We start from the raw sequence: 13,505 nt of genomic DNA on the forward strand, positions 1-13,505 counted from the left end.
CAGTCACCAATGTGGTGATGGCAGAATCCAAGCTATCAGGATAGGTAGGACTTCACTGTACCCCCGCGGGTACAGTGAACGTCCAAGCAGGAAAAAGAAGGTTAAACAATGCAATGCAACCAGCTAAGGCAGAGCTGAAAGCTATGACAGGCAAGATCTGAAAGGAGGACATCAGCCAATGAGGGCAGACATGCAAATTTCCACACAGCTGAATGGTAATCACTCAATCCTGTGCTAGTCTGATTGAAGGCTGCAAGCTGGCAGCAGAAAGAAAGGATTCTCATTACAAATGCAAGCAATATTATGCAACCATATGCATGCAGGAAATTCAAAACTGCCTGATTGCAGTGGAACTGCAACCAACAGGGCAGGCTACAGAACGCATACCTCCCAACTTTTTGAGATGAGAAAGAGGGACACTTAAGCCACGCCCCTGCCACACCCCTGATCACAACCCCGCCACACCCCTAGTCACGCATACTATAAAGATTTCATGAGAAAAATATCTTGTTTTATAACTCAAACCACACTGGTCCTTTCTATCCTGGTTCATTTTCCTCCATATTAACATTTTCAAATTAGTAATATATCAATTTAAAGAATGGTAATAAAGTTTAGAGTCAATTAAACACATTTTTTTAGTAGATAAGCCTATATATTTACATAGAAAGAGGGACAAAGTCCTGAAAGAGGGACAAATGAGGAGGAAAGAGGGACAGTTGGGAGCTATGAGAACGGATCCTGACATCATCCTTGAGGTGCATATGTGCAGTAGTCCCGTGGCTGGTACAGTCAGCGAGCTTTTGGAGAGGCACCAGGATCTAGGCAGTCTGCACCCCAAACGGAGCACTGTCACTACGGTTGCACAAAAGTACAATTTGTAGTTTTCCGACACTTTAGGAAACTGTTGCCTGACTATCAATTGAAATGGAAAAATCAGGGCTGACAACATCAGAGTACAAAGGTAATGTAAACTAGTACAGTGCAGGTGTATGCTTATGGGAATTTTACAGTAAAGGGGAAATGTCCTTTTAAACTGATCATACACAGCTGGCCCCATAGGACCAAGGAGCAATACTTCTCCATTAAAATACTGATCGGAAACCATTGATCAATCTTCCACTCTGATGACCTCAGCCTTGGATGGATTCAAGTCAATTTCCACTCGAATCTCAATTAGTTCTGGGATTATAGATCACTGATGGCAGTCATGTTTTTTTTGTAGCGATTTTATTTTATTGGTAGCGATTTGTGATTAGCGATTTGCAGTCGTGAAGTTCTGCAAGGGATTTTGGGTAAGCTGATGGTTTCTGGGAAGTACAAGAGCTGAAAAATTGCTTTGAAATTGCTATGCATAGTGTTTGAAAGGGGAGTTTGTAGTGATCCCATACTTGAAGTGTATTTAAACATACGTGGGGCTTCCTCCAGCCCCCTCCGGACTGATCGCTCCCACAGCATCTTTCTCCGCCTTCCCGTTCTCCTACTAGAAGCCCCATTTTGCCAGTCGGGTCAGTCAGTGCGTGCGCAGTGCGGCTGTGTGCCGCCCCCCCCACCTGTCTTGCTCCCGCGCCTGGGAGCGTTCTGCATCTGCACAGTAGTACTGCATGGACGCATGTCTTTTTTCAACCCAAATAACTATGTAACTACGTCCCCGTCGTCTCAGGTTCACTCTAAAGTGAGTCTGGAGACAAATTAAAAAAAAAAAAAAAGATACTTACCTAAGTAGAGGGAAGGGTCAAGGGTTAAATCAAGGGTTAAATAGTGACGGATAGCGTCAGAGCATCTCAAGAACGGCAGGTCTTGTGGAGGAGTGTTCCCAGAACTCAGTGGTTGCCTACCATGAACAGTCCAAGGATGGACAAGTGGTGAACCGGTTACAGGATCATGAATGCCCAAGACTTGCCTGCCTGGTCCGATCCCTGCAACACAATGCTGGCCATTAGAGAAGCTGACAGAACATATTGTATGGGGGGCTGTATAGCTGCCAAGTGCCCATGTGACTCCTGTCCAATGCTGAAAGCACCTGCAAAGATCATATGTGCATTGGACCCTGTGGAAATGAAAGAAGGTCACCTGGTTTGAGGAATCAGCATCAGGCTTCGAGTTCCACAGATTTCAGTGCATTCGAGCATCTGCAGAATGTGCTAGAAAAACGTGTCCATTCCACCTTACTACTCTCAGGACTTGAATGATCTGCTGGTGGCCTCTTGGTATTGGATACCACAGGATACCTTCAGGACTGGGACCTACTACAGATCGCTGATCAGTCTCAAATGCTCAGCGTTTTGCTCAGGGCTGTGGAGTCGGGACAAAAATCTTCCGACTCCGACTCCTCAGTTTATGAAACCACGACTCCAACACCGACTCCGGGTACCCAAAATGGCTCCGACTCCTCGACTCCGACTCCTTAGCCTAATATGTAACCGGGCTGTGGATTTTGTACAAAAATCAACCGACTCCTGACTCCTCAGTTTATGAAATCAACGACTCTGACTCTGGGTGCCCAAAATTGCCCCGACTCCAACTCCGACTCCACAGCCCTGGTTTTGCTAGTGTTTTGTAGTGATTCAGCAATGATTTCCAGCGGTTTTTGTAGTCGATTTTATTTATTTGCTATCGATTGCAAAAGCGATTGTGATTAGTGATTTTAAAGCATATCTGAACTGAACTCAAAACTGACTTTTACTAACCATGGGCTTCTTCAAGCCCCGGTAGTCCGTGAGGTCCCTTGGTGTCCTCTGGGTCCCCTCCGTATTCCCAATAGCAGGTCCGTTAGACCTGGAACTGGAACTCCACTGCAACTGGTTCATTCGGTTGAGAACCACACTAGTTCAGAACCCTCCCGGCTCTGGAAGTATGATCGAGACGGGCATGAAGATGGGGTCGCGCATGCGCAGGTGGTGTTTCAGTTGCAGATCTTACGGAACTGCCAGGGGTAGAATGGAGGAGACCCAGAGGACGCCAAGGGACCTCACGGACTACGGGGGCTGGAAGAAGCACCAGGTAAGTAAAAGATAACCATTTTACATCTAGTTCCGGTATGCTTTAAGTTTTTAAGTTCTGCAAAGGATTTTGGGTGAGCTTGTGGTTCCTGGGTAGTACAAGAGTGCTTTGAAATTGCTATGTATGTCGATTTGAAAATAGATTTTGCAGCAATCCTATACTTAGCATTGAATCAAGATCGCTAGCAAAATGGTGCAGGCAGGGGAATTTGGCCAAATCACAATCGCTCAAGCGTAGCGTTGGGATCCTTTGAGGTCTGGCAGATGAATTTCAGGCTTGGAAACCCAGATACCCGTAAGAAAAGGAGACACAAAGAGCACCAGGAGCGCCAATAGTGTAGCATTTCTGGGAAATGGGAATTGTAAAGGAATAGCTACTACTCACAAATATGGGTTGTTATAGGCAACCTTAATTTTAGGAATGGGGAGGAATTCCGTCTCCACGCAGAAATGATGACTCAATTGGGTCAATGTGTGTTGCGTTCCAGAAAAAAAAAGGACCACTGGGTGTCGTTGCAGTGGTATTCCCTGAGACAGGGGAGGAGACAATGCAAGATGGGAGGAGGCACCCCAATTGTGATACAGTATGTAGTGAGTGGAGGTAAGTCATAGGAACAGGAAGATTTTGTTAGGCACCAATAAAAAGACAACGCGTTTTACAGGACCGGCCCGCTTCCTCAGCTCAATACGAGAAAAAAAATGGAGCTCTGAAATGGAGATACATAGCTAAGACACAGTCTTGTATTGATCTGAGGAAGCGGGCAGTTCTCGTGAAACGCGTCTTTTTATTGGCTCCACTCACTACATATTAGATTACAATTAGGGCGCCTCCTCTCGTCATGCACATTTTTGGGATCATCTGTGATCCCAAAGCCCTGCTGAAAGCGCTCTTGTGGGTCCTAGGCTGCAGAGGTCCTGAGGGGACTGTGCCTCAAGGAGTCAGAACTGTTTTGGTGGCACAAGGGGACAACACTATATCAGGCAGGTGGTGATAATGCGTTTGCTGATCTTTATACATTCATGTGTAAAAGAAACTACTGCAGTGTGTTTGACAAAGGAAAACCACAAAAAACAAAATGCATTGACAAATGTTCTCCTCAGCCGTCTGGTAGCCATGCCATAGCATACCATACTGTCTAATACAGCTTATCTGTGAGTCCAGGGAGTCATGTGACTGCCGCCTCATGTCACCCTGGCTTATCCTGGTCCGCTGCTACGTTCTTAGTGCATCCTGTTTACAAACAAGGGAGAGAATGTATGGAACTGTACGTGTGTCCTTTACCACAACGCTGACATTCCCCTGTGCTTATTCCAGACCAGCAAGATGTCCACCAAGGAGAAGCTTATCCAGAACCTGCTGAGCGATGCCCCAGCCTCCCAAAACAAGGTCACCATTGTGGGCGTCGGCGCCGTGGGCATGGCTTGTGCCATCAGCGTCCTGCAGAAGGTGAGTGTGATTGGCTGTGTGAATAGGCTAAATCATGTGGTCGCAGGGAGCACCACTATCACTTTAAAGGTGGCCTAACATCTACCAATTTTTACATCCCGATCAACCATCCGTTTTCCGATTTCCGCTCGGAGGACTGTTAGACGGCGAAACCACCGTCTTTTCACTAAGTACAGTGCTGCGATCAGCAGCAGCGCTGTACTGGGGACAGCCGTGTGACACGGCTGACCCCCTGGGGGACAAGAGAGCGATCAGCTCTCCTAGACAGAAGCCTATGACAGCCGATCACCAGGATTGGCCGGCTGGGGGGAGGGAGGGGTTTAAAAAAAAAAAAAAAAGACAAATAGTAAAAAAAAAAACCACAAATATTTATTAAATAAAAAAACAACAACCCCACCAACAGAGAGCTCTGTTGGTGGGGGGAAAAGGGGGGGAATCACTCGTGTGCTCTGTTGTGTGGCCCTGCAGCTTGGCCTTAAAGCTACAGTAGCCATTTTAGTAAAAATGAGCCTAGTCTTTAGGGGGTTTACCACTGTGGTCCTCAAGTGGTTAAACTGCTCAGTTAATGGGAACGATTAGTTTTGATTGTTCAGATCGCGTCAAAAGATTAAATCTAAAGGAAAAATTTAGGTTAATAGAGACCTTAAAGCATTGATCAGACATGCTGGAAAATCTTGAACGCACATGCTCAATTAGGGGCGCGGTAATGGCATACGATATCGCAACGACCATCGTATGTGACGGAACCCCGGCCAATGTCCCCGAATTGTCAAATGAGCGCCCACCTCTGTCCGATTTCAGGCATGCAGATTACAAGGCATGCGTGGAAAGGCAGCCCAAGGCCGGTTTCACACTGCTAACCAGCGCAACGCCAAAAAACAGCCTTTTGGGTATTTCTGCATTGATGTGCGGTAATGCCCTTCTGGCTGCCAACCAAGCAGGGAGTGAGGATCTCTAGCACTCACTTCCTGTGGCCGAAGAAACAAATCGTGCCGAAAGTGTATTGACAAAATACGCTTCCGCGCATGCGCCCCGCAACTCCACCGTGCCGATTTGTAAAAATATACACGTCGCCATAGCTTACATGGCTTCAGGTCCGCTGCACGCTGCCGCGCAAGTAGCCCACCAACATAGGAATGCGCTTGCGTCGGGGGTTGCGGCGAATTATGTCACTTCCGCCCCATCACATCAGTCTGAAAGGCCCTATAGACTTACATTGGCGTAGTGTTGGCCTGCAGTAAGACTTCCAACGCACTGCGAAAGAGTGAAAGGGGCCTCAAGCATAGCACGATTTTTCTGTTAAATGTGATCAACTTACACTTTGATGGTGCAGAAATGGCTGTAAACCTGTTTTGGGGCTATTTTCGTGGTGTTTATTGCAGGGCTGGGCCGAGGCAGAGGCGAGAGAGGCTCCGGTCTCGGGGCGCAGTGTAGGAGGGTGCACACAACTCACTCAGCTATCATTCCCCTATTGTGTTTGAAGCAGAGAGAAATAAGAGAAGGGGATACATGGCAGAGACTGCAAGCCACATAACTAGAGATTAAGGTGTTGGGGGTGGTTTCGGGGACCCTCTTAGTCTAGTAGCAATCAGTGTGTGACAGATGGGGTGGGAGGGATGTAGGGGCGCACTTAGTGTTTCAGCCTTGGGTGCTGGAGGACCTCGTCCTGGCTCTGGTTTATTGTACCGTGTATGTCCAGCAATACAAGCAGACAGGTTAGCGCTGTATCCATGAATGAGTGACCCTCTGTAATCTGCTGTATCCTTACCGCTGGCAGGAACTGGCTGATGAACTGGCTCTGGTTGATGTGATTGAGGACAAGCTGAAGGGAGAGATGATGGACCTCCAACACGGCAGCCTCTTCCTGAAGACCCCAAAGATCGTCTCAGGAAAAGGTCTGTACATAAAGGCGTAATTATCACTGTTTTATGGTCTCACCAAAATTCAGCACAACTCAGCCAAAGCAATACTGGAAGTGATCGGAGCTCTCAGCAGCAGTGTTTGCCTAATGTTTATCACCGGTCTCTTCTCTGACTTGAAGGACAACTGAAGTCAGAGCGATGTGGAGGCTGCCATATTTATTTCCTTTTAAGCAATACCAGTTGCCTGGCAGTCCTGCTGATCCTGTCTCTAATACTTTTAGCCATAGACCCCGAACAAGCATGCAGCAGATCAGGTGTTTCTGACATTATTATCAGATCTGACAAGATTAGCTGCATGCTTGTTTCTGGTGTGTGATTCAGACACTACTGCAGCCAAACAGATCAGCAGGGCAGCCAGGCAACTGGCAATGGTTCTGCTCTCCCCTACTGCGCTACTATCCAGGGGGCACCAATACCTAGCTATCTATACTGGGAAACTTATACTTAGCTACCTATTCTAGGGGCACCTATACCTGTCTACCTATACCTGGATACTTATACTGGGGGCACCTATACTAGGAGCACTTATATCTGGCTACCAACACTGGGGGAACCTATACCTTGCTACCTATACTAGGGGCACCTATAACTTGCTACCTATACTGGGGGCACCTATACCTGGCTACATATACTAGGGGCACGTATACCTGGCTACCTATACTGGGGGCACCTATACCAGGCTACCTATACTGGGGGCACCTATACCTGGCTACCTATACTAGGGGTAGCTATACCAGGCTACCTATACTGGAGGCACCTATACTGGCTACCTATATTGGGGGCACCTGTAACAGGCTACCTATACCAGCCCACCTATTCTGGGGGCATCTATACCAGGCTACTTATACTATGGGGCACATATACCAGGCTACCTATACTGGGGGCACCTATACAGGGGACACCTATTCTGGGGGCACCTATACCAGGCTACCTATACTATGGGGCACATATACCAGGCTACCTATACTGGGGGCACCTATACCTGGCTACCTGTATTGGAGCACCTATACCAGGCTACCTATACTATGGGGCACATATACCAGGCTACCTATACTGGGAGCACCTATTCCTGCCTAACCTATACTTGGGGTGGGGGGGGGGGGGGGGGGGGTGGGGGGGGGGGGCTACATCTGGCTACCTAATACTGAGATCCATCACTGGCTAACCAACACTGGGGGCTGCAAAATAGCATACCTGAGCCTATGGGGGCGCACACAATTTTTACACATTTGCCCTGGGAAAAATATAGCCTGGAATCTGCCCTGCTCCCATGCTCCCAAACGCCACACTTCAGCACCGAACAAAAGGAGAGGATCAGGGGGAGTTTCACGTTGCGTTTTACGTGACTCTGCTGCTTCTTCCTTCCAAAGCCGGAAGGAGGAATTAGCGGGATTCACATGAAGCACAAGTAACTGACCTTCCCCTGACCCTGTCCACTTGTTCGGTGCTGAAGAGTGGCCTTGGGGAGTATTTGGGTATTCCAAACTTGATTTGGCAAAATCAAAGATTGACACTAGTTTGATCACGTCTTATGTGACTGCCATTTGAGCTGCCTATATACAGTGCTTGTGAAATACTCTTTTTATTCCAGATTACAGCGTCACAGCCAACTCCAAGCTGGTGGTGGTGACAGCCGGAGCCCGCCAGCAGGAAGGAGAGAGCCGCCTGAACCTGGTGCAGCGCAACGTCAATATCTTCAAGTTTATCATTCCCAATATTGTAAAATACAGTCCAAACGCAATCCTGCTGGTCGTCTCCAACCCTGGTGAGTTCTGTGCAAAAAAATAAATGTGATACAGTAGAATCCCTTTACGGTAAACTTCAATGGACCGGGGAAAGTAGTTTATTGTATCATTTAGTTTCCTATAGCAGAAGTATACTATAACAGAAATGGTCACACTCAAGCACATAAAGTATACTATAGTACTGGATCTTAGTTCAGTCAATAATTGGGAGTCATTTTTTTTTCTTTTCAGTGCTTCAGCAAGCAAACACAGAGAGTGTCTAAGCTAGATCACAATGCATAGTGCTCAATATGCCGGTATTTGCATGCAATAATCATGCAACAGGTTGCACAGGAAGCATAGATCTCACCAGTTAATGCAGTTACAGTACTTATAGTGTGCTCCTCTGTCCAAATTTCTGTACAGCCTGGATGATACTGTAGCATTGCAGCCATGCACAAGCAAGTCACAGATGAGAGGCAATTCCCTCAGTAATCAGTCAGCAGCTTACACAGGAAGCATAGGTCTCACCAGCTAATGCAGGTACAATACTGTTAGTGTGCTTCTCTGCACGTTTCTGTGCAGCCTGGATGATATTGCAGTCTTGCAGCAATGCACAAGCAAGTCACAGAGGATAGGCAAATCCATCAGGCAACAGCTTACACAGGAAGTAGGCTTTTAGGTAATCCACGCAGGCCCAGAGTAGTATGCAGATAGCGAGCAGCCTACAAGTGGCTGCCAGCCCGACCTGGACTCATGGGCTTCTGACTGACATCTGATGCAAGTTCCCGCCCACTTTCCACTATACAGAATACTGAAAGGGCCAAAAAACACTTTTCCTATAACAGAAATGCTATTATATTAGAGTTTACTATACCCAGCATTACTCCCATAGACTTATAATGGTGTTTGGAGGGGACCTGGACACTCAGTTTACTCTACCCAAATGTTTACTATAGCAGAGCTAACGATAACTAGATTAAACTGTTATCTCAGATTAGGAAGATGTAAAGCCCAATTAAATGTAAGCGCGAACAAGGCAAACTCTAACAGCAAATGGGATGGACAAACTATATTTCATGGGCCAAACACGACCGTTAATTTCCTCTTCACTCCATCTACTTGGGCGTGTCAATCAAGTTTGACTATGTAGAAGCCAGACTACATTTCTCAGCATCCCTGCATTACAGGGAAAAAATGTGTGTACATGAGGAGGCAGGACTTGTAGTTCACAGGAAGTAGGTGGGGCAAAATAGTATGACCTCAATGTGTTAAAGGACACCCGAGGCGCAAATAAACTAATTAAATAATCTATTGTATGTATCTTCCTTCTCCTAAAAATGACTTTTTAAGATATTCCACAGTTTTATTTTATATTTAAATCTACTTTTTAAGTTTTAACTGTTTTATTGTTTTTGCTCAATGACACATTCATTAAAGTATGCCAGAGCTAAAATGTATGAACAATTCACCCTTTTTATCTCTTTCCTGCTCTCAGAAGCCATTTTCTGCCAGGAAAGCGTGTTATAGTTGGAATTTCTTACCAGTGAGGGATCACACTGTAGTCACTTCCTGTCTGAGTCAGGGCTGAGTCAGCCACTTACATACCTGATATTTAACTCTTCCAGGCAGAGAAAGAAAAAAGGAACACAGCACAGTTATTTGTGTGCTTGGCACTGTACATACACATGTCTATCTCATCATGTCACATGTCACCTCGGTTATCCTTTAAGAGAAAACTAGCCAGACATGATAAGTTTTAAAGGAGTCCAGAAATGAAGGCTGCCATATTTATTTCCTTTCAGCAATGCACATTACCTGACTCAAGTTGATGCTTGTAGAGAAATTAAATTATATTCTATGGATTCTTACAATACAATACAATAACGTTTGTAACATGCTTTTCTCCCATAGGACTCAAAGAGCATAGATATGTCTCAGATCAGTACAAGTTTGCAGCCTGGACTGCGTTACAGAATAAACAGTGAGGTGTTCATAAATGCCAGACTAAACAGGCGGCTTTTTAGTATGGGCTTAAAGAGACACTGAAGCGAAAAAAAAATGATGATATTATGATTTGTATGTGTAGCACAGCTAAGAAATAAAACATTAAGATCAGATACATCAGTCTAATTGTTTCCAGTACAGGAAGAGTTGAGAAACTCCAGTTGTTATCTCTATGCAAACAAGCCATTAAGCTCTCCGACCAAGTTAGTCGTGGAGAGGGCTGTTATCTGACTTTTATTATCTCAACTGTAATTGAACTGTTTACTTTTCCTCTGCTAGAGGAGATGTCATTACTTCACAGACTGCTCTGAAAGACTCATTTTGAATGCTGAGTGTTGTGTAATCTGCACATATTATAGAATAATGCAATGTTAGAAAAAACACTATATACCTGAAAATAAAAGTATGAGAATATTTTCTTTGCTGCTAATCTTCTAGTAATTATTCATAGTACACAACCAATTCACTATATCATATTTTTTTTTTCGCTTCAGTGTCTCTTTAAAGGGATACTGTAGGGGGGTCGGGGGAAAATGAGCTGAACTTACCCGGGGCTTCTAATGGTCCCCCGCAGACATTCTGTGTTGGCGCAGCCACTCACCGATGCTACGGCCCCGCCTCCAGTTCACTTCTGGAATTTCTGACTTTAAAGTCAGAAAACCACTGTGCCTGCACGCCCGTGTCCTCGCTCCCGCTGATGTCACCAGGAGTGTACTGCGCAGACACAGACCATACTGGGCCTGCGCTGTGCGCTCTTGATGACATCAGCGGGATCGAGGACACGGCAACGCAGGCGCAGTGGTTTTCTGACTTTAAAGTCAGAAATTCCAAAAGTGAACTGGAGGCGGGGCCGAGCATCGGTGAGTGGCTGCGCCAACACAGGATGTCTGTGGGGGACCGTTAGAAGCCCCGGGTAAGTTCAACTCATTTTCCCCTGACCCCCCTACAGTATCCCTTTAAAGAGAACTGTAGTGAAAATAACATCATAAATAAAATTACGTATTTATTACAATATTAATTTATAGATTATTTAGTCAGTGTTGGCCCACTCTCCCCGATTTACATTTTGAGATTTATCACTGGTGGTGACATCTTTAGTTCTGCCAGGAGATCTGTACGGAATGTTCGTTACTGAGAGTTCTATGCTAGTGTTGGGCGAACATCTAGATGTTCGGCCCGAACAGGCCGAACATGGTCGCGATGTTCGGGTGTTCGAGCCGAACTCCGAACATAATGGAAGTCAATGGGGACCCGAACTTTCGTGCTTTGTAAAGCCTCCTTACATGCTACATACCCCAAATTTACAGGGTATGTGCACCTTGGGAGTGGGTACAAGAGGGAAAAATTTTTAGCAAAAAGAGCTTATAGTTTTTGAGAAAATCAATTTTAAAGTTTCAAAGGGAAAACTGTCTTTTAAATGCGGGAAATGTCTGTTTTCTTTGCACAGGTAACATGCTTTTTGTCGGCATGCAGTCATAAATGTAATACATATAAGAGGTTCCAGGAAAAGGGACCGGTAACGCTAACCCAGCAGCAGCACACGTGATGGAACAGGAGGAGGGTGGCGCAGGAGGAGAAGGCCACGCTTTGAGACACAACAACCCAGGCCTTGCATGAGGACAAGAAGCGTGCGGATAGCAATTTGCATTTTGTCGCCATGCAGTCATAAATGTAATACAGATGAGAGGTTCAATAAACAGGGACCGGAAACGCTAACCCATCACAGATGCTCATTGTTCATGTTACTTGGTTGGGGTCCCGGGAGTGTTGCGTAGTCGTTTCCAATCCAGGATTGATTCATTTTAATTTGAGTCAGACGGTCTGCATTTTCTGTGGAGAGGCGGATACGCCGATCTGTGACGATGCCTCCGGCAGCACTGAAACAGCGTTCCGACATAACGCTGGCTGCCGGGCAAGCCAGCACCTCTATTGCGTACATTGCCAGTTCGTGCCAGGTATCTAGCTTCGATACCCAATAGTTGAAGAGTGCAGATGGATTGTTTAACACAGCTATGCCATCTGACATGTAGTCCTTGACCATCTTCTCCAGGCGATCGGTGTTGGAGGTGGATCTGCACGCTTGCTGTTCTGTGTGCTGCTGCATGGGTGTCAGAAAATGTTCCCACTCCAAGGACACTGCCGATACCATTCCCTTTTGGGCACTAGCTGCGGCTTGTGTTGTTTGCTGCCCTCCTGGTCGTCCTGGGTTTGCGGAAGTCAGTCTGTCGGCGTACAACTGGCTAGAGGAGGGGGAGGATGTCAATCTCCTCTCTAAAGTCTCCACAAGGGCCTGCTGGTATTCTTCCTTTTTGACCTGTCTGACTCTTTCTTCAAGCAGTTTTGGAACATTGTGTTTGTACCGTGGATCCAGAAGGGTATAAACCCAGTAATTGGTGTTGTCCAGAATGCGCACAATGCGTGGGTCGCGTTCAATGCAGTCCTAAGCCGAAGAGGTCATAGCCTAGGGTCACAAAAACCTGTTTATTTGGGCAATTTCAATGGTGGCGAGTCTGACGTACATAAATCGCAGCAATGGCCGTTAGCAACGTCTGAATCTCACGAAATGTCTCATGCAGGTAGAAGACATATTGTTAGACTTGGGCTCCAAAGATGGGTTCCCTACATCTCTGCAAACCAGAGTTACAGGGCTCCAAATTTGGTAAAATCCCCCATAGGCTTTCATTGGGCCTCCTATTTACAGTTCCAAAATCTCACATCTTTTCAAAGGGCAATTGCTCAGCAGTGGCAAATTTTCTAGCATTGTAGGGACCCTTAGGGGGAACATGACTGGTGAGTTTCGGGCCCCTAGGCCAAAGAGGTCATAGCCTAGGGTCACAAAAACCTGTTTATTTGGGCTATTTCAATGGTAGTGATACTGACGTACATAAATCTCAGCCATGGCCGTTAGCAACGTCTGAATCTCACGAAATGTCTCATGCAGGTAGAAGACATATTGTTAGACTTGGATTCCAAAGATGGGGTCCCTACATCTCTGCAAACCAGAGTTACAGGGGTGCAAAATTGGTAAAATCCCCCATAGGCTTTCATTGCCTCCCTATTTCACTTTCCAAAATCTCACATCTTTTCAAAGGGCAATTGCTCAGCAGTGGCAAATTTTCTAGCATTGTAGGAAACCTTAGGGGGAACATGACTGGTGAGTTTTGGGCCCCTAGGCCGAAGAGGTCATAGCCTAGGGTCACAAAAACCTGTTTATTTGGGCAATTTCAATGGTAGTTATGCTGACGTACATAAATCTCAGCCATGGCCGTTAGCAACGTCTGAATTTCACGAAATGTCTCATGCAGGTAGAAGACATATTGTTAGACTTGGATTCCAAAGATGGGGTCCCTACATCTCTGCAAACCAGAGTTACAGGGGTCCAAAATTGGTAACATCCCCCATA

The 13,505-nt window shown here is 46.1% G+C and overlaps 1 protein-coding gene across 1 annotated transcript in view; it reads left to right on the forward strand.

Annotated features, from left to right (window-relative positions):
- LOC137538993 (L-lactate dehydrogenase A chain) overlaps positions 1-13,505 on the forward strand; it is a 41,057-nt gene that overhangs the window by 11,690 nt on the left and 15,862 nt on the right. The window contains exons 2-4 of the mRNA XM_068261452.1: positions 4,318-4,449; positions 6,227-6,344; positions 7,963-8,136. Coding sequence (XP_068117553.1) covers positions 4,327-4,449; positions 6,227-6,344; positions 7,963-8,136 — 415 coding nt within the window. The 5' untranslated portion in view covers positions 4,318-4,326. The remainder of the gene's footprint in view (positions 1-4,317; positions 4,450-6,226; positions 6,345-7,962; positions 8,137-13,505) is intronic.

Source organism: Hyperolius riggenbachi, chromosome 11 (genome assembly GCF_040937935.1).
Source record: "Hyperolius riggenbachi isolate aHypRig1 chromosome 11, aHypRig1.pri, whole genome shotgun sequence".
Classification (NCBI taxonomy): domain Eukaryota; kingdom Metazoa; phylum Chordata; class Amphibia; order Anura; family Hyperoliidae; genus Hyperolius; species Hyperolius riggenbachi.